Below are 26,951 nucleotides of genomic sequence, written 5' to 3' on the forward strand. Positions count from 1 at the left end.
TTAACAAGGTAAGAGGTGAGGCAGGCAATGACAATGCTAGAGAGGCCAACTGACTGAAGGGTGCGGAGGAGGAGAGCATGATCCACAGTGTCGAAGGCTGCATAGAGATCCAGGAGGATGAGCAGAGTGTGACCCCTGGATTTGACCAAAAACAGGTCATTGGTGACTTTGACCAGGGCAGTTTCAGTGGAGTGGAGTGGGTGAAAAAAAGAGTCTGAAAAGGATCAAGGATGGAGTGGTCAGAGAGGAAGCTGGTGAGACGGCTGAATACCAGCCGCTCAAGTAGTTAGCGGGTGAGGAAGGGTCAAGGTTGGGTTTTTTGAGAATAGGTGAGACAAGAGCATGTATGAATGGTAAGGGAAAGATGCTGCTAGAGATTGATAGGTTGAAAAGGTGAGCAAGGTGGGAGCAGGCAGTGGAAGAGAGGGAATGCAGGAGGGGCCAGGGGCCAGGTAGAGGGGGGAGAAGAAAGATGAGGGATTGTACCTCTTTGTCTGTGGATGGGAAAAAGAAGCAAAAGATGAGATGGTAGGAGGTGAGAAGATGGTGGGAGAAAGGGGGCTGCCAAGGGGAGATGGGAGGAGAGTTTGTGTCATATTGCCTCAATTTTTTAGAAGAGGCAAAGTCACTGGCAGTGAGAGAGGGTGGGAGAAGAAGAGGGGGGTGCAAAGGAGAGTGTTGAAAGTATTAAAGAGTTGGCACGGAATGGAGGACTGAGAAAAGATGAGTGATTGGAAAAAAGGGCGAGTGCAGAGCTATAGGAAGAGAAAATAAACTGTCAAAGAGCAAGATTTCCTTTAGAGGCACTCGGCAGTGCGAGAGCATTTTTGCAGGAATCTGGTCAGTTTGGAGTGCCAGGGTTGGGGTTTAGAACAGCGGAGAGGAACAGAGGAGATGGGAGCAACAGAATCAAGTGCAGAGGTGAGGGTGGAGTTATAGAAGGAGACTGTCAGGTTCGGGCAGGCCATAATGGATAGAGAAGAAAGGAGAGTATTGATGGAGGGCAGGACAGCAGTCTCAAAAGATCGGAGATTGCAACTCATTATGGTGGGTCGGGGTGTCGGGAGGAGAGGATATGAGAGGCTTAAAGAGAGTAGATGGTGGTCAGAGAGGAGGAAAGGTGAGCTGGAGAAGTCAGAAGAATCACACCGGTGGGTGAAGACAAGGTCAAGGGAGTGGCCAAGATGGTGAGTGGGGGTAGAGGTCCATTGAGAAAGGCCAAAGGAGGAAGAGAAGGCAAGAAGATTAGTAGATGCTGGTTTAGAAATGTCAATAGGGATGTTAAAGTCACCAAGGATGATAGAGGGGATCTCTGTGGAGAGAAGAGGAAGTGGGGAAGCCAGGCAGCAAAGTTGTCGAGGAATGGGGAGTAGCAGCCGGGAAGGGGGGGGGGGAGGGGGAGCATTAGATGACCGCCACCTGAAGGTGAATGAAGGAGAAAAGAGGGGGATAGAGTGGACCTCAAAAGTGGAGAAAGTGAGGGAGGGTTCGGGTGGGATGAATCGAAAGGTGCATTTTGGAGTATGGATGTGCTATCAGAATCTATGGATGGGTATGGGAACCTGACCCTTACGTTGCCGGTGGTAACATGACCGATGGCATGCTGACACTAAGAATTCCGGCACCCGGTGAGTCAGTATGCCAACCCTGTCCTCCCCTAATACTCCCTTCCCTCAGCCTAACCCTAATCCTCCGTTCTAGAAGCCAAAACCTACCCCTCCCCCTAGTGCTAGCCTCCCACCCAAACCTAACCCTTCCCAACATGATTAAGTTCGGGATGACGACTGTCTGGATTTCTTCGTCCGGATTCTGATGGGTGTCGGGATTCTGGCAACGATCTTCTGACTGTCGGCATCCCGTACGTCGGGATGCCAAATACATCCCGAATCTGCCTATCATAATAGGTGGATAAACACACAATGAGAGCTACCATCAGCATGCATGCAGCTAATTGAATCCATTCCCATTATATCAAATATTACAGTCAGGGGGCTATGTACAGTAGGAACACCTTAAATTATAGGGACTCCGGTTAGCAGCCACCACTCCCTTAGAGTACCCAAGACTGATTCTTTGTTGCTGACAGGTTTAACCAATATCAAGAACAAGTTTTTCCAGTAAGTGATTTTTTTTTATGAATAAGTCTATTTCACTGACATCTGCTTTATTCATTTCCATTTTAAACCTGGAAACGTGACCTTTACAACAGAAAATGTTCAAACTGAAATTGAAAAGGTAATTGGGGCGGCTGAGCCTCTAATGCTACATCGCAAGCAAATGCCGTATACTGACGCGGTCATCCATGAGATTCAGCGGTTTGCAAATATTGTACCTACTAATGGCCCACGTATGACTACTCAAGATGTCACATTCAAGGGTTTCTTTCTACCAAAAGTAAGTAGAAAACAATATATTTTATTAATTACAAGTAGAGGACAAAATGTAACATATGCAATTTTTATAAAATATATAAGCACTTGGGATCTCAGAGCAATGACACACTGTCGCTTTGGGTCCTCAAACTATGTTACACTGACACTTGGGGTGCTTGACTTATGTAAACTTGACACGTGGTTTAATTGAACAATGGCACACTGACATCTGGGATTCTAGAACAATATCACACTTGCACTTGGGGTCCCAGACCAATGACACACTGACACATGGGGTCCCAGAACAATGATACACTGACACTTGGGGTCCCAGAACAATGACACACTGACACTTGGGGTCCCAGAACAATGACACACTGACACTTGGGATCCCAGAACAATATCACACGAGACTTGTGGTCCACTGACGCCTACTTAAAAAATGCTGAACACTATTGATCCTGGGTTTTCGTTGATAGATCAAACCATAATTACATATAAAAACAATCCATACAGTAGGTACTGTCCATATAATCATATAAATCTCATGTTGTTCAAATATTGTAACACTAATCAATGTATTATATGTTTCACTCAAAAATCTTTTCAGGGGACTTATATAATGCCATTGCTGTCATCTGTACTACAAGACAAAGAGTACTTTGAGAGACCTGATGAATTTTACCCTCAACACTTCCTGGATTCTGATGGAAATTTAGTTAGCAATGAAGCATTTTTGCCATTTTCTGCTGGTGAGTAATGCCAGGGGCAGTGGACACCTAAATACAGTACAATGGGCCCGATTCAGACCTGGATGTAGCCGCGTGATTGCTTGCAGCGGCCATATCCAGGTGGTCTGTGCACCGGCCGTTGTGCATGTGCGCAACCTTACATATTGTATGATTGACAGCAGCGGCCGTCGGAAGGGCGTCGTTGTGGCGTTGGGGGGGGGGCATGTTGGGAGCACTTTCGGGGCGGCTGTGTGACGTCTGCTCTGGAAGAAAAATGCCTGCCGACCGCCTGACACTTGCTGGGTGGCCTTGCCCTGTGCTGGGCAGTCCCCAGCATGTGTGGAGATGAACGCAGATCTGGCTGCGTATGCAACCATCTGCGTTCATCTCTGAATAACCCCCAATGTCTCAGTAGGTCACAGACATTGTTACCATAGAGCTAGCTGGCTGGAATATGAAGTATTACAAAGTGTTGGAATAGCTCTGTCACAATCCATGTAGTTTCTCCTCCATGCCTGGGGTGGCGCTCTCTGCTCTGGTGCTCAGCGTTCTGCTCTGTATCTGCAGCTTGATTAGTAGCTGTTTCCACAGCTGTGAGCAGCACCTGAACTCACTACTTAGGCCAGCCACACAGGCTCCCTGTTGCCAGTTCATCGAGTCAAGATTGTTACAGCTCCTGGTCCTGGTCATGCTGATCTCTGCTGCTAAATCGACCAAAGAACTGCCAGTGCTCTTGTTCCCGGCGAGTTTCTCCGCAGTCTACCCCAGTGTCTCCGGTGCTTCCAGCATTAACTGCTGCACAGCTTCCAGCGTTCTCAAGCAGCTTCTGGACTTTAATGTGTCTCGGTCATCAGCGTGCTGGGAGTCAGTGTCTGCATCAGAGTCTTTAAGTATTATTTTCAAGTTCCTAGAATCATCAGTGTCTCCAGTCACCGTGTACTACTCTGCAAACCACCAGTGTCTTTAATTGTTATTCTCGAGTTCCTAGAATCATCAGTGTCTCCAGTCACCATGTACTACTTTGCAAACCACCAGTGTCTTTAATTGTTATTCTCGAGTTCCTGGAATCATCAGCGTCTTCAGTCACCGTTTACTACTTTGCAAATCACCAGTGTCCTTAATTATTATTCTCAAGTTCCTGGAATCATCAGCGTCTTCAGTCACCGTTTACTACTCTGCAAACCACCAGTGTCTTTAATTATTATTCTCAAGTTCCTGGAATCATCAGCGTCTTCAGTCACCGTTTACTACTCTGCAAACCACCAGTGTCTTTAATTATCATTCTCAAGTTCCTGGAATCATCAGCGTCTCCAGTCACCATTTACTACTCTGTAATCCACCAGTGTCTTTAACCATTATTCTCAAGTTCCTTGAATCATCAGGGTCTTCAGTCATCGCTTACAACTTTGCAAATCATCTGTGTTTTCAATCATCATTCACAAGTTCCTTAACTCATCAGCATCTTCAGTCACCATTTACAAGTCTGCAAATCACCAGTGTCTTCAATCATCATTCACAAGTTCCTTAACTCATCAGCATCTTCGGTCACCATTTACAAGTCTGCAAATCACCAGTGTCTTAAATCATCATTCACAAGTTCCTTAACTCATCAGCACCTTTAGTCACCGTTCACAAGTTTACAAATCATCAGTGCCATCCTGTGATCCAGCTACAGTACAATCCTGCAGTCCTGTTACAGTGCAATTCTGCAACCCTGGTACGTGCATACTCTACCACAGTCTACATCATTCTCATGTACTCAGTCTCCTGGCATCCCATGTCCCCTCAGTTTTCCCTTTGTGTTCTCTAGTTATTCCTGCTTTATATTTATTGTTTACAGTTGTACATTGCTTTAATAAACTAGTTATTATTCCGTGAACATCAGTCCCTACTAATATGTTTCCACAATGGGAGATCCAAACGAATTCTGACAGTATGAACTGGCCACAAACAAACAGCAGGGGAGATAATTGCAGTCTGCCTGAGGGAGTTTTCTCACAGCTCGTTAACCCCTCAGCTCTCGGGACATCACCTTCTTTAGATTTGTTACAACTGGGGGTTTTAAAGGAGAAGTTAGACCAGCTACAGACTTTAGTGTCCGGTATTCTATGCGTTCTTCCTGAATTCCTGGGGAGACTGGTGGACCCCAGTAAAATAGCTCCAGAAAAGGAGTTTTCTTCTGACCCATGGACTAGGCATGCTAGGGGCACCTCCCCTCAGACAAAAGGCAAGTTCCAAAGTTTCCCTCGACCTAGCCTCTCTGAAACAGAACGCCAGTATCGTAGAGACTATAAACTTTGCCTGTATTGTGGGGGTCAAGGACATTTTATTTTAACCTGTCCCATTCGAAAACCAAGAAATGGGGGCAGAATGTATCTCCAATCTTTAAATACCATCTGTCACAAAACTGGTCTTCCACCTAGAGTTTCCAAGCCTGTCGCCCCAGGAGGGGGTTCTTCAGAGTGTCCAGCCCCAAGAAGGGGTTCTTCAGAGTATCTTGCCCCAAGAAGGGGTTCTTCAGAGTGTCCAGCCCCAGTGAGGGGTTCTTCAGAGTGTCCAGCCCCAGTGAGGGGTTCTTCACAGTGTCCAGCCCCAGTGAGGGGTTCAGAGCGTCCATCCCCAGTGAGGGGTTCAGAGGGTCCAGCCAGAGAGACTACAGAGCGCTGCCCAGCCAAAGAGACTACAGAGTGCTGCCCAGCCAGAGAGACTACAGAGCGCTGCCCAGCCAGAGAGACTACAGAGCGCTGCCCAGCCAGAGAGACTACAGAGCCCAGCCCAGCCAGAGAGACTACAGAGCGCTGCCCAGCCAGAGAGACTACAGAGCGCTGCCCAGCCAGAGAGACTACAGAGCGCTGCCCAGCCAGAGAGTCTACAGAGCGCTGCCCAGCCAGGGAGTCTACAGAGCGCTGCCCAGCCAGGGAGTCTACAGAGCGCTGCCCAGCCAGGGAGTCTACAGAGCGCTGCCCAGCCAGGGAGTCTACAGAGCGCTGCCCAGCCCGAGAGTCTACAGAGCGCTGCCCAGCCCGAGAGTCTACAGAGCGCTGCCCAGCCCGAGAGTCTACAGAGCGCTGCCCAGCCCGAGAGTCTACAGAGCGCTGCCCAGCCCGAGAGTCTACAGAGCGCTGCCCAGCCCGAGAGTCTACAGAGCGCTGCCCAGCCCGAGAGTCTACAGAGCGCTGCCCAGCCCGAGAGTCTACAGAGCGCTGCCCAGCCCGAGAGTCTACAGAGCGCTGCCCAGCCCGAGAGTCTACAGAGCGCTGCCCAGCCCGAGAGTCTACAGAGCGCTGCCCAGCCCGAGAGTCTACAGAGCGCTGCCCAGCCCGAGAGTCTACAGAGCGCTGCCCAGCCCGAGAGTCTACAGAGCGCTGCCCAGCCCGAGAGTCTACAGAGCGCTGCCCAGCCCGAGAGTCTACAGAGCGCTGCCCAGCCCGAGAGTCTACAGAGCGCTGCCCAGCCCGAGAGTCTACAGAGTGCTGCCCAGCCCGAGAGTCTACAGAGTGCTGCCCAGCCCGAGAGTCTACAGAGTGCTGCCCAGCCCGAGAGTCTACAGAGTGCTGCTCAGCCCGAGAGTCTACAGAGTGCTGCCCAGCCCGAGAGTCTACAGAGTGCTGCCCAGCCCGAGAGTCTACAGAGTGCTGCCCAGCCCGAGAGTCTACAGAGGGCTGCCCAGCCCGAGAGTCTACAGAGGGCTGCCCAGCCCGAGAGTCTACAGAGGGCTGCCCAGCCCGAGAGTCTACAGAGGGCTGCCCAGCCCGAGAGTCTACAGAGGGCTGCCCAGCCCGAGAGTCTACAGAGGGCTGCCCAGCCCGAGAGTCTACAGAGGGCTGCCCAGCCCAGCCCCGTGAAGTGGGGGCTCTTGCCTCAGGCCAGCCCCGTGAAGTGGGGGCTCTTGCCTCAGGCCAGCCCCGTGAAGTGGGGGCTCTTGCCTCAGGCCAGCCCCGTGAAGTGGGGGCTCTTGCCTCAGCCCAGCCCCGTGAAGTGGGGGCTCTTGCCTCAGCCCAGCCCCGTGCAGAGGGGGCTCTTGCCTCAGCCCAGCCCCGTGAAGAGGGGGCTCTTGCCTCAGCCCAGCCCCGTGAAGAGGGGGCTCTTGCCTCAGCCCAGCCCCGTGAAGAGGGGGCTCTTGCTTCAGCCCAGCCCCGTGAAGAGGGGGCTCTTGCTTCAGCCCAGCCCCGTGAAGAGGGGGCTCTTGCCTCAGCCCAGCCCCGTGAAGAGGGGGCTCTTGCCTCAGCCCAGCCCCGTGAAGAGGGGGCTCTTGCCTCAGCCCAGCCCCGTGAAGAGGGGGCTCTTGCCTCAGCCCAGCCCCGTGAAGAGGGGGCTCTTGCCTCAGCCCAGCCCCGTGAAGAGGGGGCTCTTGCCTCAGCCCAGCCCCGTGAAGAGGGGGTTCCTGCCTTAGTTCAGCCCCGTGAAGAGGGGGTTCCTGCCTTAGTTCAGCCCCGTGAAGAGGGGGCTTCTGCCTTAGTTCAGCCCCGTGAAGAGGGGGCTTCTGCCTTAGTTCAGCCCCGTGACGAGGGGGCTTTTGCCTTAGTTCAACCCCGTGACGAGGGGGCTTTGAGCATTATGTCAATCTCAGAAGAAGAATCTAGCACTCGCGTTTCTCACAACACAGGCCATATATCTAGACACATAGGCACTGTTGTAGTCCTGGGTTCCAATCCTACTACTAACTTGTTGGCTCACGATTTGGCTACAGCCCAGTCCCCCAGGACTTCCAGGAAGGACCAAATCCAAAAAGTACCATCCAAGCCTCTAGTCAAAGTTCGGTTAGGATCATCATATATTTCTGACCAGTCTCCTGAAAGTCTGTCCCCTCCTCAGTGTCCTGATGATCCATCTCCAGTGTTTCTAGAAAATCAAGTTTCCACTTCACAGAATTCATCCAATGCTCCATCTTTGGATTACTTTGATGGAGATTTAACGCAATACTACGCACTAGTTAATCGATATGTTTCTATGATGGAGACAGATCCTTCCCTCGGAATTACTCCATCCAACGTAGTTAAATTTTTATTCCTGACCTTCAGAGGAGAAGCCGCGGCTTGGGCTAGTCCACTAATTGAGACCAATGACCCAGTTCTTCTCAATCTTGTGGCCTTCAGTGAAATGGTAATTAAGAAATTCAATTCATGGTCTTACCAGTCTTCAGTCCCAATTGAGGTTCCTGCCCAGCCGGGGTCATCTAAGGTTCCTATCTATCTTGGTTCATCCGAGAATCCTGTTGCCAGCTTAGAAACTCCAGCAATCAGCTTACCTGTTGGTTTTCTTCAGCTCCAGTCTATTGTTCCTACTGGGAAATCCACAAAAAGAAGAAAGAAGAACAAGGGAAAATCTAAGTTTAAAGCCTCTGTTGGACTTCCTTGGCTGCATGAGGATACCCTGATATGCCCTCTACCTTTTGATTCAGACTCTGACATGTGTTGAGCGTCTGGAATCCGCTCCTTAGGGAGGGGGTACTGTCACAATCCATGTAGTTTCTCCTCCATGCCTGGGGTGGCGCTCTCTGCTCTGGTGCTCAGCGTTCTGCTCTGTATCTGCAGCTTGATTAGTAGCTGTTTCCACAGCTGTGAGCAGCACCTGAACTCACTACTTAGGCCAGCCACACAGGCTCCCTGTTGCCAGTTCATCGAGTCAAGATTGTTACAGCTCCTGGTCCTGGTCATGCTGATCTCTGCTGCTAAATCGACCAAAGAACTGCCAGTGCTCTTGTTCCCGGCGAGTTTCTCCGCAGTCTACCCCAGTGTCTCCGGTGCTTCCAGCATTAACTGCTGCACAGCTTCCAGCGTTCTCAAGCAGCTTCTGGACTTTAATGTGTCTCGGTCATCAGCGTGCTGGGAGTCAGTGTCTGCATCAGAGTCTTTAAGTATTATTTTCAAGTTCCTAGAATCATCAGTGTCTCCAGTCACCGTGTACTACTCTGCAAACCACCAGTGTCTTTAATTGTTATTCTCGAGTTCCTAGAATCATCAGTGTCTCCAGTCACCATGTACTACTTTGCAAACCACCAGTGTCTTTAATTGTTATTCTCGAGTTCCTGGAATCATCAGCGTCTTCAGTCACCGTTTACTACTTTGCAAATCACCAGTGTCCTTAATTATTATTCTCAAGTTCCTGGAATCATCAGCGTCTTCAGTCACCGTTTACTACTCTGCAAACCACCAGTGTCTTTAATTATTATTCTCAAGTTCCTGGAATCATCAGCGTCTTCAGTCACCGTTTACTACTCTGCAAACCACCAGTGTCTTTAATTATCATTCTCAAGTTCCTGGAATCATCAGCGTCTCCAGTCACCATTTACTACTCTGTAATCCACCAGTGTCTTTAACCATTATTCTCAAGTTCCTTGAATCATCAGGGTCTTCAGTCATCGCTTACAACTTTGCAAATCATCTGTGTTTTCAATCATCATTCACAAGTTCCTTAACTCATCAGCATCTTCAGTCACCATTTACAAGTCTGCAAATCACCAGTGTCTTCAATCATCATTCACAAGTTCCTTAACTCATCAGCATCTTCGGTCACCATTTACAAGTCTGCAAATCACCAGTGTCTTAAATCATCATTCACAAGTTCCTTAACTCATCAGCACCTTTAGTCACCGTTCACAAGTTTACAAATCATCAGTGCCATCCTGTGATCCAGCTACAGTACAATCCTGCAGTCCTGTTACAGTGCAATTCTGCAACCCTGGTACGTGCATACTCTACCACAGTCTACATCATTCTCATGTACTCCGTCTCCTGGCATCCCATGTCCCCTCAGTTTTCCCTTTGTGTTCTCTAGTTATTCCTGCTTTATATTTATTGTTTACAGTTGTGCACTGCTTTAATAAACTAGTTATTATTCCGTGAACATCAGTCCCTACTAATATGTTTCCACAATGGGAGATCCAAACGAATTCTGACAAGCTCCTAATGTCAAAAATCTTCCATCAGATACATTGTAGGTGGACAAAGTATGGGTCAGGATTCGGGTTTGTAAGTGTCAGGTCTTGTGCACACCTACTGTATCTGTAGTTATTGTGCTTTGCGGGTGCTAAATAATGCATAAAACCTCGTTAGAAATATAGTGAAGGTTTTCTTAATAGTGTCTTCCCTCAGGATTAGCACGGGATCACGGCATTCGAAATACTGACGGTAGGATCCCGCTTATTAAAAGGGCAACAGGTGTGAGTAAGGGTAGTTTTCCTCTCTCCCCACCCCCCTAACCCTCCCTACCTTCAGCCTAACCCCAGGGGTTAAAGTGAGCAGGTACGGGGCGGAACTGCGTTCCGTCAGTTCCTCCGGCTCACCTCACCCGATGTGTGCTCAGCGCCAGGGGAAGATGCCGGGCGCCCACTGAGATTGTGTTACCAGCGGGCGCCCTGCTCTCTCTTCACAGCGGAAACCGGCGGCAGGAGCTCACTACTGAGATCCGGATTCCAGCTCTGTTAGTGTGCACTATGGGAGAGACGTCGTGACATCTCTCTCATAGTGCTGAGGAGCGGACGACAGGAGGATCACAGCGGTCGGATGCGGGAGCGGCGCTTGGTAAGTATGGTGTTTTTGTTTTTTTAACATATGTGTGACTGTATTAGCAGTGTGTCTACTTGGGGCAAGCTGCAGGGGGTCAATCTACTGGGGGCAAGCTACAGGGAGCAAGCTATTGGGGGCAAACTACAAGGGGGAATCTACTGGAAGCAAACTACAAGGGGGCAAGCTACTGGGGGGCAAACTACAAGGGGGGAAAGATACCGAGGGCAATCTACAAGGGGGCAAACTACTGGGGACAAACTACAGGGGTGCATTACTACTGGGGGCATAACTACAGGGGCGCATTACTACTGGGGGCATAACTACAGGGGGGCATTACTACTGGGGACATTACTACTTGGGGCAAACTACTGGGGGCAGAACTACAGGGCCATTACTACTGGGGGCACTGGGAGCATAACTACAGGGGTGCATTACTACTGGGGGCATAACTACAGGGGCATTACTACTGGGAGCATAACTACAGGGGCATTACTACTGGGGGCATAACTACAGGGGCTAAACTACTTGGGGCATTACTACTTGGGACAAACTACATGGGGCTAAACTTCTGGGGCATTACTACTGGGGGGCTAAACTACATGAAGAAAACTACACAAGGACTAAACTACAGGGGCTAAACTACTAGGGGCATTACCACTGGGAGGCTAAACTAAAGTGGGGATAAACTACTGGGGTCATAACTGCAGGGGCATTACCACTGGGGGCTAAATTACTGGGGCCATAACTACTGGGGCTAAACTACAGGGGGCTAAATTACTGAGGGCATTACTACAGTCAACATTACTACTGGGTGCAATACTACACAGGGGCATTACTAATGGGGGCGCTACTAATGAGGGCACTGTAAAGGGGGCACTTCATATGGGGCATCACTCCTGGGGACATAAGGGGCACTACTACTGGGGGCATTGCATAAGGGGCACCATTACAATGGGCTCTATATAAGGGGCACTACCACTGTGGGCACTACCAGTATAGTGGACATTGCATAAGGAGCACTATTACTGTGGGCATTGTGTATTACGGGGTGCTACTACTGTGGGCATTATGTGCATTAGGGGTGCTACTACTATGGGCATTAATACTATTGTGTGACCATGCCCCTTTCTTTTTGAGACCACGCCCCATGCAATACCTTTATTGCATGAGCACCGGGAGGAGGGGGGGTGGGTGAGTTCCACCATCTCTCTAGGACCACTTGAAGCACTGCCTTACCATAACCTTCCCCCTTAGTGCCTAACCCTAACCACCACAGGTTAGATTTGGGTGTGCTTAACTGAGTGGCCAATGTTTTTTTTCACTATTTAAAGCCCACCCGAACCTATCCTGTCCCTGGACCACTTGTAGGGGTCCAGGAAAATGTAAAAGGAGGGCCCATTCAACACAATTGAAGTATATTTCCACATGGAGTATCGTTACACTTACGTTTGTGCGCTTGCACAGAAGTGGGAGCAGGCACTGACTATAGAATCTCATCCCCAAACACACTGAAGAGGAACGTGCATTCCTCTAATGCAATGAACTGGGAAAAATATTATTTGTTGATTTTTAGATACAATTTTCAAGGATCACTCAAAAATTAAAGGTTTTATAGCATGGAATACCATCATGATCCCATAATAAAACTTTGGGGATTTATTAACAACAGTGGTGGTCATTCCGAGTTGTTCGCTCTGTATTTTTTTTCGCATCGCAGCGATTTTCCGCTAACTGTGCATGCACAATGTTCGCACTGCGACTGTGCCAAGTAAATTTGCTATGCAGTTAGGTATTTTACTCACGGCATTACGAGGTTTTTTTCTTCGTTCTGGTGATCGTAATGTGATTGACAGGAAGTGGGTGTTTCTGGGCGGAAACAGGCCGTTTTATGGGAGTGTTTGAAAAAACGCTACCGTTTCTTGGAAAAACGCGGGAGTGGCTGGAGAAACGGAGGAGTGTCTGAGCGAACGCTGGGTGTGTTTGTGACGTCAAACCAGGAACGACAAGCACTGAACTGAACGCACTGGAAGAGTAAATCTCGAGCTACTCAGAAACTGCACAGAGAAGTCTTTTCGCAATATTGCGAATACTTCGTTCGCAATTTTGATAAGCTAAGATTCACTTCCAAAGGGCGGCGGCTTAGCGTGTGCACTGCTGCGAAAAGCGGCTAGCGGGCGAACAACTCGGAATGAGGGCCAGTATGAATTTTTTTTAAATGTTTTTTTTAATTAAATATTGGCTTTTTGAGAAAATCTAAATTTTGTTTTTGAAAATGTTAAAATGTTTAATTTTTAGGGAAACATACTGCTGTTATAGGAAAGACCATAAAAAGAGGTTTAAAACGAGATCTTGCCCAACTCTCTAGCTCATTTAGGTGAGCTGCAAATACAATTTAAAAAAAAATGTTAATAGCACATTTTTCATAAAAAAATTGCAACTTTTTAAGGCATATTACATCAAAACCGTTAAACATATCAGCCTAAGATTTGGGGGTTTTCTTTACAACCATGTCAGCATTTATTATACCAAATGTCATCATCTTCTGAAAAGGTCAGTCTGAAAACTGTGTTGAATTGGTTTGGAATAACCCTTCTGTACTTTATTTAGTATGATCCACAACGCATATCTGTACTTTATTTATTAAGATGCACTACGCATTTCTATACTTTATTTAGTAAAATCCACAATGTATTTCTATAGTTTATTTATTAAGATCCACTACACATTTCTATACTTTATTTAGTAAGATCAATAAAGCATTTCTAGACTATATTTACTAAGATCCACTACGCATTTCTATACTTTATTTATTAAGATCCACAACGCATTACTAGACTTTATTTACTATGATCCACAAAGCATTTCTAGACTTTATTTAGTAAGATCCACAATGTATTTTTATACTTTAGATGTAAAACTTATACTGTTGGTATTGGCAAAAGTACAGTAAGCCAAAAGAACACTGAAAATGCTTACTACTATGTATAATGAATACTATACAAACAGGGCTGGACTGGCCCTCAGGATCACAGGGGAAAACCCTGGTGGGCCCCAGTGTCCGTGGGCCCCACCTCCTCCTCTAAGGATCAGGTTCCAGGCTGTGCACTTGAATTACACATAATACATATGTTACCTTATACTGCACAGGACTGGGGTGTATTTTCTACAGCGCATTGGTGTTATTAATCTGGTACATTGTATGTGCTATCAGTATTTACTATATATACTTATCAAGAGGCCCAGATCATGAACTTTCTAATGGTTTTTCCAAACTTCTGTGAAGACTGGCCACACCCCTACACATAGGTCCTACCACTGCATATCCCTTGGTGGGTCCTTCATGCCCCAGTCCAACACTGTATACAAAAAGGGAACAAAAGAACGGGGTGCACTATTGAGACCTAATATTCTTCGTTACTTTGTTATACCTTTTCTTTTAGACATTTTTATTGATAGGCATTAAAATATCTCCATACTCTGGGAATCTTCATAAAAGGTGGAAAACATATATACATATATATATATATATATATATATATATACATATATATATATATACACAATGCGGGCGGTGTGCGGCACTCAGGCTGACAAGGAAGAAATCACCACTGTCCAAACTTCTTCAACGTTTCAATTTTACTAAGAAAATTGTCATCAGGAAAATATACAATACAAAATCGTGCTTACCTTATACCCTTCACCAAATTGCTGTGTTTGGCGCCCGTTCGGCGGGGACCCATTCGGCTGCTGCGGCGCAGTGTGATGACGTCATCGCATAGAGCGCGATGCGCGTCAGTGGGAGACCCGTCACCATGGTAACCCGGTGTAGCTCTCCTGTGTGTAAACATGCAAAGCATAAAGGCATATGGAGAGGATCCTAAACCATGGAAAAGTGCAATCATGCTTGGTATCTTGAAGGCCACACATAGATATAAGGTGCCACATAGTTGTAGCCTCCTGACTAGAAAAAAAGAATACTGGGGCCGCTGCTTAGGATCTATGGAGGACTATACAATCAAGAATAGGGGCTAGGAATATAGTTAGAACGCATACTAAATAAATTAAAGCAATCGGCTGGCACTTGATGTGACAGACAGCTTACTCAAAGAGAGATAAACAAGTGACTGGGTGGGATCTAACCAGGGGACACCGGCTGTGAATGTTAATAAACAATAGTAACCAGTAATGTACCGATCATGTACAGGACATTCCCAAGGTCCCCATAGGAGGTTAGAAGAAACATGCTATCCAAGAACTGACATGGACACAGAAACTTCCACAGAGGGTCAGAGTACCAACAGTGATCAGGAATCATTCCCTAATCGCCAGAAGGGAACTGCCCCTTTAGAAGTTGTAACTCGTACAGTAAGACCCCGCAAAGCAAAGCAACCAGACGAGGGGGCCAGTACAAGCGTGACTGCAGGTGGAAAGAAACCACCCGCACCAAACAAGTGGAAGTGATTATAAATCTATCACACCATGAACTATCTAATAGTGAACGAAGCCTCCTATCTAAGGGTCTATCATTTATACCATCAGCTCCGTTTGATGACCTGAAATGGCAGGTGGCGAAAAATCAACTGCATCGCAAGCTTAAATATAAAGAATATTTCGCTGACAACCAGATGGAAACCAGCAGTATTATACCGAAGAAATTGTTACAATTTAAACCAGCCTCCACTTTTGACCCACTATCAAATACCGCTAGTATCAAGACGTACATGCGTTTAGTGGATCAGGAGACACTACAATTGCCACTTTTAAATAAGACCCATAAACGTAACCTATCAAAGTCTGAATTTATAGCCCTCCAAAATCTATCCAACAATACTCAATTGATTATTCGACCAGCAGAAAAGGGCGGGGCTATCGTCCTGCAAGACATCTCCGACTATCGGATGGAAATTTACCGTCAACTGGATGAACCAGGGGTATACACTAAATTGAATGGCAATCCTACTATACCATTCATGAAAGAGCTTAAAGAAGCATTGTTATTGGCATATGACGCAGGGATCATCACGGAAGAGGTCATGGCACTACTACTCCCTGAACATCCAATGGTACCCATCCTATATACAGTCCCAAAGATCCACAAGGGTGTCAATCCACCACCGGTGAGGCCGATCATTTCGGCGAGGGGGTCGCTATTTCAGCCTACATCAGTTCTACTAGACTCCATACTACAGCCATATGTACAACAACACCCGCATACCCTTATGGACACAACTGCTCTACTTAATCAATTGAATGAATTAGACAATATACCACAAGATACCTGGTTGGTAACGGCTGATGTAACCAGCCTATATACGATAATTCCACACCCTGAGGGCCTTAACGCTGTAAAGAAAGTACTGTCTGATAAATTGGAATTTGACCCTGCTCATGTTGAAATTTTGTTACACCTATTAGAGCTTGTGTTAACGAAGAATTTCTTTTTGTTTGATAACGCATTTTTTCTCCAATTACGTGGGTGTGCCATGGGATCGGCCGTGGCACCCACGTATGAAAACATATACATGTTCGATGTTGAGCAGGACATCTTTTTCTCTGACGCCACAGTTTCAGCCAATATCATCCTATACAAGAGACTCATAGATGATCTTTTGATCATCTGGAAGGGCCCTCAAGAAGCACTACAGAACATCTTGGACACACACAATGCGTCCAAGAGCCCTGTTAAACTGACGTATAAAATGGATCTGAATACCGTCGACTTCCTGGACGTCAAAATCTCTATCACTAACTCAGGCATCAGTACTACAGTGTTCTCAAAACCAACAGACAGGAACACATTTCTCCACAACTCCAGTTGTCATCCTAAAGGGTTAAAATTAGGCCTCCCATACTTGCAGATGATCAGAATTCATCAGATTAACACAGATAAAGATATGGCATCAGCTCAAATGGATGACCTCATTAGTCGATTCATTCTGCGAGGCTATGATTTTAAACAACTGAATATCACTAAGTCTAAAGTATTATCAATGGACAGAGGTGTATTACTATGGAAGAAAGCAAAGAATACTGCAGGATTAAAACTACCATGGAAAAGTACCTTTAACATTGCCTCAGACGAGACGAACAAAATCACGAAAAAGTACTGGCATCTTATCCAAACTGATAAGTTGAATTTACAGAATACCAAGATCATGCCTTGTTACCAACGATCCAAAAATCTTAGAGATATGCTAGTTAAAACGGACATTTCTCTCAAAACAAAATCCTGTCAGTACAACCTTTCTGACAACCCGTAAACTCGGCTGCTTCCATTGTACTTGCACGACATGCCAACATCTCATTCCAGGAGACACCTTTTGCCATCCACATTTGGGCCACAAAATACATATTCAACACCATCTTACATGTGAATCCACTTTTGTGATCTACCAAATCATCTGCCCATGCGGCCTTAGTTACGTCGGCAAAACCAAGAGAAAATTTAAGGAAAGGATGACAGCCCACAGATCGGCCATTAGAATGGCTCTATCCAAAGGGACCAGTGAACAACCGGTGGCACGCCACTTCGCAACCTTTAAGCATTCCTTGGCCAGCCTGCGTTACCGCATGATCGACCACATCCCTACTAGGATCAGAGGCGGAGATAGACACAAGGCTCTCCTGAGATGTGAATCTAGATGGATCCAGAAATTGGATGTGATTACACCACGAGGACTAAACGAAGCATTACCATTAGCATGTTTCTTCTAACCTCCTATGGGGACCTTGGGAATGTCCTGTACATGATCGGTACATTACTGGTTCACAGCCGGTGTCCCCTGGTTAGATCCCACCCAGTCACTTGTCTATCTCTCTTTGAGTAAGCTGTCTGTCACATCAAGTGCCAGCCGATTGCTTTAATTTATTTAGTATGCGTTCTAACTATATTCCTAGCCCCTATTCTTGATTGTATAGTCCTCCATAGATCCTAAGCAGCGGCCCCAGTATTCTTTTTTTCTAGTCAGGAGGCTACAACTATGTGGCACCTTATATCTATGTGTGGCCTTCAAGATACCAAGCATGATTGCACTTTTCCATGGTTTAGGATCCTCTCCATATGCCTTTATGCTTTGCATGTTTACACACAGGAGAGCTACACCGGGTTACCATGGTGACGGGTCTCTCACTGAAGCGCATCGCGCTCTATGCGATGACGTCATCACACTGCGCCGCAGCAGCCGAACGGGTCCCCGCCGAACGGGCGCCAAACACAGCACTTTGGTGAAGGGTATAAAATAAGCACGATTTTGTATTGTATATTTTCCTGATGACAATTTTCTTAGTAAAATTGAAACATTGAAGAAGTTTGGACAGTGGTGATTTCTTCCTTGTCAGCCTGAGTGCCGCACACCGCCCGCATTGTATTTACCCCATTGGAAAGTGAAGGCACCAGGGAACTTTGAAACAGTTATTGGAGTGCCGGACCCTCTGCACCATATATATATATATATATATATATATTGTGACAAGAACACTGGGATAGTGTTTGAGGGCAGGTATGTTTGTCCCAGGTTCTTGTCTTACATGTTTTAGAAAATGAAAACTTCTAGGAAAATGCTTTTGTTTTGTTAGAACCTTTTCAGTTTGCTGGAAAAGCTGGATAAGGACCCTGAGAGGGAGATAGGGTGAGTTCCAGACATTGGGCCCAGTTCGGATCTTTGGCCTCACAGAGGGCTAATCAGGGCTTTCAGCTGTGCAAGAGTCTTATAGGGTTTCTAGCCTGATTAATGTGTGCAGACTGCCTGGGAAGACTGCAGGATCTCTGTGAGAGAAGCACGCTTCCTGATACAAGTGAGCTATACAGTGTTTACTGGAGAACTCTGTTTTTGTTTAGTGATAGTTAGGAACATCTTGTGTTTAGTTAGTGCTGGACAGGCAAGGTATTTTCTTTTGGTGTTTGTTTTATTTTCTGTATAATAAAACTGGCTGGGGCCAGTTATACCAGAAACTGGACTTGTGTGGTTCCTCAGCTGCGTGCTGCCATTTACCCCAGGAAACGGCACTTTGTACCCACAGTGTTACAACTTGGTGGAGAATGCGAGCAAGCCATTCTGCGCATAAGTGAAAGCAGCATCTTTGTGAGGCCTGCAGAAAATGGTGGTTTATGCAGATACAGCCCAGTGCGAAGTTACTGAGACTCGCCCTGAGGATTTGATATATGTCCTGGGTGAAAGCAGCTACAAAGCCACCTGAAAAGTCTGTCGACATGGAGGAACTGCTCAAAGCCTTGCTGCAAGCTACAGCGGCTGAGCAGGAGGACAACAGACAGCAGCAGGTGGCAATGGAGGAAAATTGGAGACTACAGCAGGAGGCCAACAGACAACAGCGTCAGGATAGAGAGGCCTTAACAGAAGTGGTGCAGAGCCTTGCAGCCCGGATTGGAGATATGGCCGTCAGTGCTCCGACCAGCTCTAGTTCTATACGGGCCAGTCACTTCCTGCAGAAAATGACAGAGGCTGATGATGTGGAGGCCTACCTGACCATGTTTGAAAGGACTGCCGAGCGTGAGAACTGGCTGGCACCTTTTCTGTCAGGTGAGCCCCAAAAAGCGTACTTTGATTTAAGCCCTGCTGAGGCTCGGGACTATGATAAACTAAAGACTGAGATCCTGACCTGCCTGGGAGTCACGCTGTCAGTACAAGCACAACGGGTGCACCATTGGGTGTACGCCATGGAGAAGCCTCCTCGCTCCCAGATACACGACCTTATTCAGCTAACAAAAAAATGGTTACAGCCAGAGACATTAACTGGTCCCCAGATGGTTGAAAGAGTCGTCATGGACCGCTACTTGAGATCTTTGCCCATGGTCCTGCGCAAGTGGGTGAGCCATGGAAACCCGGGTACTGCTGACCAATTAGTGGACATGGTAGAGAGGTATTTGGCAGCAGAGGAACTACTGATGACCACCCAGCAGCCCATAGATCCTCGACAGCGTCCTTCAGTAAAGACTGGTAAGACTGTTCCATGGGAAAACGTTGCTGGGCGGTTTAGAGAACGCAAGGCTGGAGAGACTGTAAACACTGGCCCTGGAGACAGGCCAATGGGGCTAGAACAGTCTATGCTGCCCAATCGTGTGGTTAAATGTTTTAGGTGTGGTATGCCAGGTCATGTTATTGCCAATTGCCCAGTCACGCAAGAACCCATGCAATGTGATGCTGCCTTTGAATGTCGCAGAATGTCTTTCTTTGCTAGGTTAGCCTGTACTGTGGTACCTTCACCTGAGCTGGAAAAACAAATGTGTGATGTGTTCTTAGAGGGTAACCGGGTAGAGGCCTTGCTAGATTCAGGAAGTTTAGTTACCCTCGTGAAAGCTGGGTTAGTGAACCCCTTAAAGGTCCAGCAAATACCTATTGGGGTAACTTGCATACATGGGGATACCCAACATTATGTCACTGCTGAAGTGAATATAGAAACTTGTTGTGGGTCAGCAAATGTTAAAGTAGGACTGCTCCCCACCTTGGTGCATGAGGCCATAATAGGGAGGGATTTTCCTCATTTTTGGAAACGGTTATCAACAGATGTGAGAAGTAAAGAGCCAGTTGATAATAGAGGTGATTTTATGGATGTACGTGTGTCTTCGGAACTTTCTGACCCTTTGCCTTTTGCTAGTTTGGCTGGGGAAGTGACAGATGGGGAGTCCAGTGAGGACCCTCTTGCTGGGAACAGAGACATAGTAGTTAGAACTGAAAGCGTGCCTGGCCTGGAGGTAAAAAAGGATCTGTTTGCGTCTGAACAGTTAAAGGATCCTACCTTAATAAAGGCTAGAGAGAATGTTAAGGTTGTTAATGGGGAACCTGTGGTACCAGGTGACAGGGTTACATATCCCCACATGGCCATCTGTAATGAGCTCTTGTACCACATTGTCAAAAGGGGTGAGGATGTGGTGGAACAGCTGGTAGTTCCCCAGCCTTATCGGAGAACGGTACTAGATTTAGTTCATAGTCACGTTACCGCAGGACATTTAGGGGCAGAAAAAAACACTGAAAGAGTTTTACAAAGGTTCTTTTGGCCAGGGGTTTATAAAGAAGTGTCTGAATATTGTTCTTCCTGTCCTGTTGTCACAACTGAGGGCCTGAGCTGACGGGAGGCAGCCTCAGTTGTAGGGGCTGAGATGTACCGGAACCTGGGAGGTTGTATCAGACCCCTGGACATGTAAGTAACATGAAAAATAACTGCCCGAAGGCGTGACCACGACAACTTGGATAAAAGTCAATGATGTTTATTATGACAACTCCGCAACACAGCAGCAGTAAAAGAAAACGTAAAAGTCAGCAAAGAATAAATACAGTTCCTGGGTACTACAGGATGGCAGGAGCCACAGGGCACTGGTAGTGTGAGATAGTTCTTATGATCTTCTAGATGGAAAGTCCTTACCAGGCCCGACTGTAGCAATGGAGATAACCCAGGATTGTGCCAGCTGGTGTTCCAGGAAAAGCTGGGTTGCTGAAGATAAAACAGCTGCTGTGGATACTGGCTGGAACCAGACTGTTGTTAGCACGGAGTGGATACTGGCTGGAACCAGTTAAATAATAAATGAACTTGGGAGCGATGAAATATGAACTGAAATGTAGAACTTGAGAGCGGAGAAATAATAATACCGGTGGAGAGTGGTAAAGTGTAGAAAGGACACCGGCCCTTTAAGGGAAGCTGTACTCTGCTGGAAGCTGAGCTGGAAGCAGGTAATGTTGTAGCTGGAAACAGATGAATCCACAATGGATTGGAGAGTCAGGCTACACCGCAGGTGGAATGCTGGTGCGGGTCTCTATGGTGGAAGTCTTGAGACAGGAGCTGGAACCTGGAAGACAATCACAGGAGAGAGACAAACAGGAACTAGGTTTGACAACCAAAGCACTGACGCCTTCCTTGCTCAGGCACAGTGTATTTATACCTGCAGCAAGGAAGGGATTGGCTAGGCAATTATGCAGATTAACAATACTGACAACAGATTGGAGGAAATGATCAGCTGACAGAATCCAAGATGGCTGCGCCCATGCAGACACTTGGAGGGAAGTTTGGTTTGTAATCCATGTGGTAATGAAAACAGTAATGGCGGCGCCGGCCACTGGAGACAGGAGACGCCAGGCTGACAAATGCACATCCAACCACGCGGACACAGCGGAGGCCGCGGCTGACGTAATCGCCACTCTGACACTCTGCATGCAGAAGCTCAGGGACGGCGGCGGAGGCCGCGGGAGACGCCATGCCAGATGTAATAAGGCGTTACTGTGACAGCGTCTCAGAGAGACAGGAGAGGATACAGGAATGTGAACATTAGGATAACAGATGGGATCCGGTCCTGGAGCGCTGAGCCAGCCTTAGGAGGCATCTGATGGGTAAGAAATGGCGTCCAGATACCCGGATCGTGACACCTGTATGCCAGTATCATGCCCCTAGACCCCATTTCAGGAGCCCACTAGTTCCCATGCCTATTATAGAGGTCCCGTTTGACAGAATAGCCATGGATCTCGTGGGGCCTTTGTTAAAGTCTGCTCGGGGCCATCAGTATATCCTGGTAATTATGGACTATGCCACTCGATATCCTGAGGCTGTCCCTTTACGCACTATCACAACCAAGGTGATAGCTAGGGAGCTGGTGCAGGTTTTTAGTAGAGTGGGAATACCAAAAGAAATTTTGACTGACCAAGTTACTCCATTTATGTCAAGGATCATGTAAGAATTGTGCAAATTATTTAAGGTCACTCACCTCAGGACGTCCATCTACCATCCCCAAACTGACGGGTTGGTGGAAAGGTTTAATAAAACATTAAAAAGTATGTTAAAAAAGGTTGTTGAGAGAGATGGAAAAAACTGGGATTGTTTGTTGCCCTACTTGTTAATGGCCATCAGAGAAGTTCCTCAGTCCTCTATGGGGTTTTCTCCATTTGATTTGTTGTATGGTAGACACCCCAGAGGGCTGTTGGACATTTCCAAAGAGACGTGGGAAGGACAGCCCACTCCTTATAGAAGCGTTATTGCACATGTAACACAAATGCAGGATAGGATTGCGGCCGTGGTACCTATTGTCAGAGAGCACATGGAACAGGCCAAAAGTGCTCAACAGAGGGTCTATAACCGGAGTGCCAAGATACGGGAATTTGCTCTCCTGGAGATAGAGTTCTTGTTTTGGTACCCACTGTGGAAAGCAAATTCCTAGCTAAATGGCAGGGTCCTTTTGAGATAACGGAAAAAGTGAATGAGGTTAATTACAAAGTATAACAGCCGGGAAAGAGAAAACCCGAACAAATCTACCATGTTAACTTAATCAAACCCTGGAAAGATAGGTTGTCTCTGTCAGCGGAGCCTTGCCCTTCGGTGTCTTCACCTCGGTTGCTTCCTGCAGTAAAGGTGTCAGAGACATTATCAGCTGACCAGAACAATCAGGTTAAAGAATTTCTCATCCAAAATAGGGAGATATTTTCAGAGCTGCCTGGTCGAACGACCATAATAAAACATGACATTGTCACAGAACCAGGGGTAAGGGTTCATTTAAAGCCATATAGGATTCCTGAAGCTCAGCGAGAAGCTGTTTCTAAAGAAGTTAAAACCATGTTAGAAATTGGAGTCATAGAGGAATCTAACAGTGAGTGGTCCAGTCCCATAGTTCTCATCCCAAAGCCCGATGGTAGCATACGCTTCTGTAATGACTTTCGTAAGTTAAATGAGGTGTCCAAGTTTGACGCATACCCCATGCCCCGTGTGGATGAGCTTATAGAAAGGCTGGGAACAGCCAGGTTTTTCACCACGTTGGACCTGACCAAAGGTTACTGGCAAATACCTTTATCTGATAGCGCAAAAGAAAAAACAGCCTTTTCGGTTCCGGAGGGGCTGTACCAGTATAAGATGTTACCCTTTGGGTTGCATGGGTCTCCAGCAACCTTTCAACGGGCGATGGATAAAATTTTGAGGCCCCATAGAAATTTATGCAGCTGCCTATTTGGATGATGTGGTAATTCACAGTACAGACTGGGGGTCCCATTTGGTTAAAGTACAAGCAGTACTGGATTCAATCAGAGAGGCAGGGTTAACTGCTAACCCAAAGAAGTGCTGCCTCGCAATGGAGAAGGTCAAATATTTGGGCTTCACCATAGGCAGAGGTCTGATTAGGCCCCAATTGAATAAAATTGATGCTATTCAAAACTGGCCTCGTCCAGTGAATAAAAAACAGGTAAGGGTTTTTTTGGGAATAACTGGGTACTATAGACGGTTTATTCCCAATTTTGCGGCCACAGCGGTGCCGTTGTCAGACCTTACCAAAGGGAAGCAGTCAAATATGGTGAAATGGAACCCTGATGCAGAAAAAGCGTTCCAAGCATTAAAAGTGGCTTTGTGTTCACAACCGGTATTGATAACACCAGATTTTTCAAAAGAATTTGTGGTACAGACAGATGCCTCAGAGGTAGGGATAGGGGCTGTGTTGTCCCAAACCAGAGATGGGGACGAACACCCTCCCTATCATTTATTTGAGTAGGAAACTCAATGAGCATGAAAAAAGGTATGCCATTGTGGAAAAGGAGGCTTTGGCCATTAAGTGTGCACTAGATACCTTGTCTTGGGTAGACAATTCAGACTAGTGACAGATCATGCCCCTTTAAAATGGATGGATGTAAATAGGGGCAAGAATGCTTGTGTAACTAGATGGTTTCTAGCATTGCAGGATTTTAAGTTTACTGTCGAACATAGACTGGGTACACAATTGGCCAACGCAGATGCATTGTCCCGCATCTTCTGTTTGGGGGCTACAAGTGTTCCGGCCGCTAGGTCGAAACAGGGGAGGGGGATATGTGACAAGAACACTGGGATAGTGTTTGAGGGCAGGTATGTTTGTCCCAGGTTCTTGTCTTACATGTTTTAGAAAATGAAAACTTCTAGGAAAATGCTTTTGTTTTGTTAGAACCTTTTCAGTTTGCTGGAAAAGCTGGATAAGGGCCCTGAGAGAGAGATAGGGCGAGTTCCAGACATTGAGCCCAGTTCGGATCTTTGGCCTCACAGAGGGCTAATCAGGGCTTTCAGCTGTGCAAGAGACTTATAGGGCTTCTAGCCTGATTAATGTGTGCAGACTGCCTGGGAAGACTGCAGGATCTCTGTGAGAGAAGCACGCTTCCTGATACAAGTGAGCTATACAGTGTTTACTGGAGAACTCTGTGTTTTTGTTTAGTGATAGTTAGGAACATCTTGTGTTTAGTTAGTGCCGGACAGACAAGGTATTTTCTTTTGGCGTTTGTTTTATTTTCTGTATAATAAAACTGGCTGGGGCCAGTTGTACCAGAAACTGGACTTGTGTGGTTCCTCAGCTGCGTGCTGCCATTTACCCCAGGAAACGGCACTTTGTACCCTTACAGTGTTGCAATATATATATATATATATATATATATATATATATATATATATATATATATATATATAGTAAAGAAAAGTGTAAGAAAAGAAATGTGTTTAATTAAACTGAATATACTGCGGTCGCTGATATTTAATATACTCATATTCATGTACTGGCATCAGCGTGATAATGGTATTAATTTCCAATGAGTCACTAGCCGGCAGCTACTCTCATAGAGATATTGTTACAGCCAAGAACAATAATTTGTTAGGGTCTCCTGCCCTGTGCTGCCACGTCGTCATGGCAACCGGGAGACAAGTGCTAGCGGAGTAACCTGAGCGCAGCTGATACTCCGGTTCGGGTCTTTTGCTGTGCAGTGGTTACAGGCTCTGTGCACGGCAGGGGATCCGGTGCTGGTTTTTGTGCTCACAGTCTGTGAGGTCTGAGTGGGGCGTGGACAGCACCTGCTATATAAGGCCTCTTCTCAGGTTAAGCAGATGCTGCTGAATCTTTGTTGGTTAGTCAGTTCCTGAAAGTTAGCCAGTACTGTGTAGCTTTGTATTTGTTGTTGCTTACTGCAAATAGGCCTGGGGATTTGGTACTACACTCTGCCAATCCAGACCTAGCAGTAAGACTGGAGTCAGTCGTTTAACTTGCTGGGGTTCTTTTGCTACTCTGTGAACTTAGCAAGTTTGCGGCTGTATTCTCAGATTTGCCTGCCTAAATCCTGTCTCACTGTGCAAGGAGTTCAGGTGTCAGTTTAGTGGCAGTAAACTGAACCTGTGCACTGCAAGTGAGGATTAGGATTGTGGAGACTCTCCTTGTGTCTATCATTCCATCTCTGACCAAGGAGTTTACTGCCACACCCGTTGGTAACCCTTTAGGGTTTTGCTGTTGCCCTTAGCAACAGCATTTCGGGTTCTCTACGTATTAAAACACAACATCTTGCTTTTTCCATCTGAGCATTACTAATACTAGGGAGACACCCAGTTTCTTAGCCTCTGGGCTTCTCTGTTCACTTTGTGTTTATTTTGTTACCCTATCACCTTCTGTGTACGTAATGTCATATTCCCCAGTCTGTCTGTAAGTTCATTTGTTTTGCATCCCTATCTGTTCAGACACCAGTACATTCCTGCAGGCACTGGTGTGCATAACAGTTCAAACACCAGTACATTCCTGCAGGCACTGGTGTGCATAACAGTTCAGACACCAGTACATTCCTGCAGGCACTGGTGTGCATAACATATTCAGCAGCCCAATACTCCTGTTGAAATTTTGTGGGAATATGGAGCATACCCCTCAAAATACGTTGCAACAGGTGGTCGATCAGGTGCAGGTCCTGACTCAACAATTTAATGATTTGTCCATTAAAATGCACACCTCCCAGGCCGCTGGCGGAGCTCCCGCAGCAGCAGCACCTTCAGGGGTTAAGGAGCCGAAAGTAAATCTCCCGGATCGTTTTTCTGGAGATCGCTCGCAGTTCTTTTGTTTCAAGGAGAGCTGCAAGCTATACTTCCGGCTTAGGCCTCAGTCTTCTGGGTCGGAGATTCAGCGGGTGGGCATAGTGATTTCCTTGCTACAAGGAGACCCACAGGTCTGGGCATATGGGTTGCAGCCTGACTGTCCGTCGCTTAAAAGTGTTGATGCTTTTTTTACAGCACTGGGCATGTTGTATGATGACCCTGACAAGACGGCCTCAGCCGAGGCTCAGATTTCGATCCTTAAGCAAGGGCGAAGGCCAGTTGAGGTTTACTGTACGGAGTTTCGGAGGTTGGCCCATGATACCCAGTGGAATGACCCAGCCCTGAGACACCAGTACCGAAGAGGTCTTTCTAACCAGATAAAAGACCAACTGGTACAATATCCCTTGCCTGATAGCTTGGATCAGCTCATGCAGTTATCCATCCGGGTGGATAGACGACTGAGAGAGCGTAGGCTTGAAAGGGAGACCGAGGTTTCCTTCTTTCCCAAGGGAACCTCAGACTCTGAGGAATTTTCCGAGGAGCCTATGCAGATTGGG

General features: G+C 46.8%; 1 protein-coding gene across 2 annotated transcripts in view; it reads left to right on the forward strand.

The window, feature by feature from the left end:
* LOC134908939 (cytochrome P450 2K1-like) overlaps positions 1-26,951 on the forward strand; it is a 271,207-nt gene that overhangs the window by 212,054 nt on the left and 32,202 nt on the right. For both annotated transcript variants that reach the window (XM_063915201.1, XM_063915202.1), the window contains exons 8-9: positions 2,210-2,394; positions 2,983-3,124. In XM_063915201.1, the coding sequence (XP_063771271.1) occupies positions 2,210-2,394; positions 2,983-3,124 (327 nt within the window). The remainder of the gene's footprint in view (positions 1-2,209; positions 2,395-2,982; positions 3,125-26,951) is intronic.

This window comes from Pseudophryne corroboree, chromosome 4, assembly GCF_028390025.1.
Source record: "Pseudophryne corroboree isolate aPseCor3 chromosome 4, aPseCor3.hap2, whole genome shotgun sequence".
Classification (NCBI taxonomy): domain Eukaryota; kingdom Metazoa; phylum Chordata; class Amphibia; order Anura; family Myobatrachidae; genus Pseudophryne; species Pseudophryne corroboree.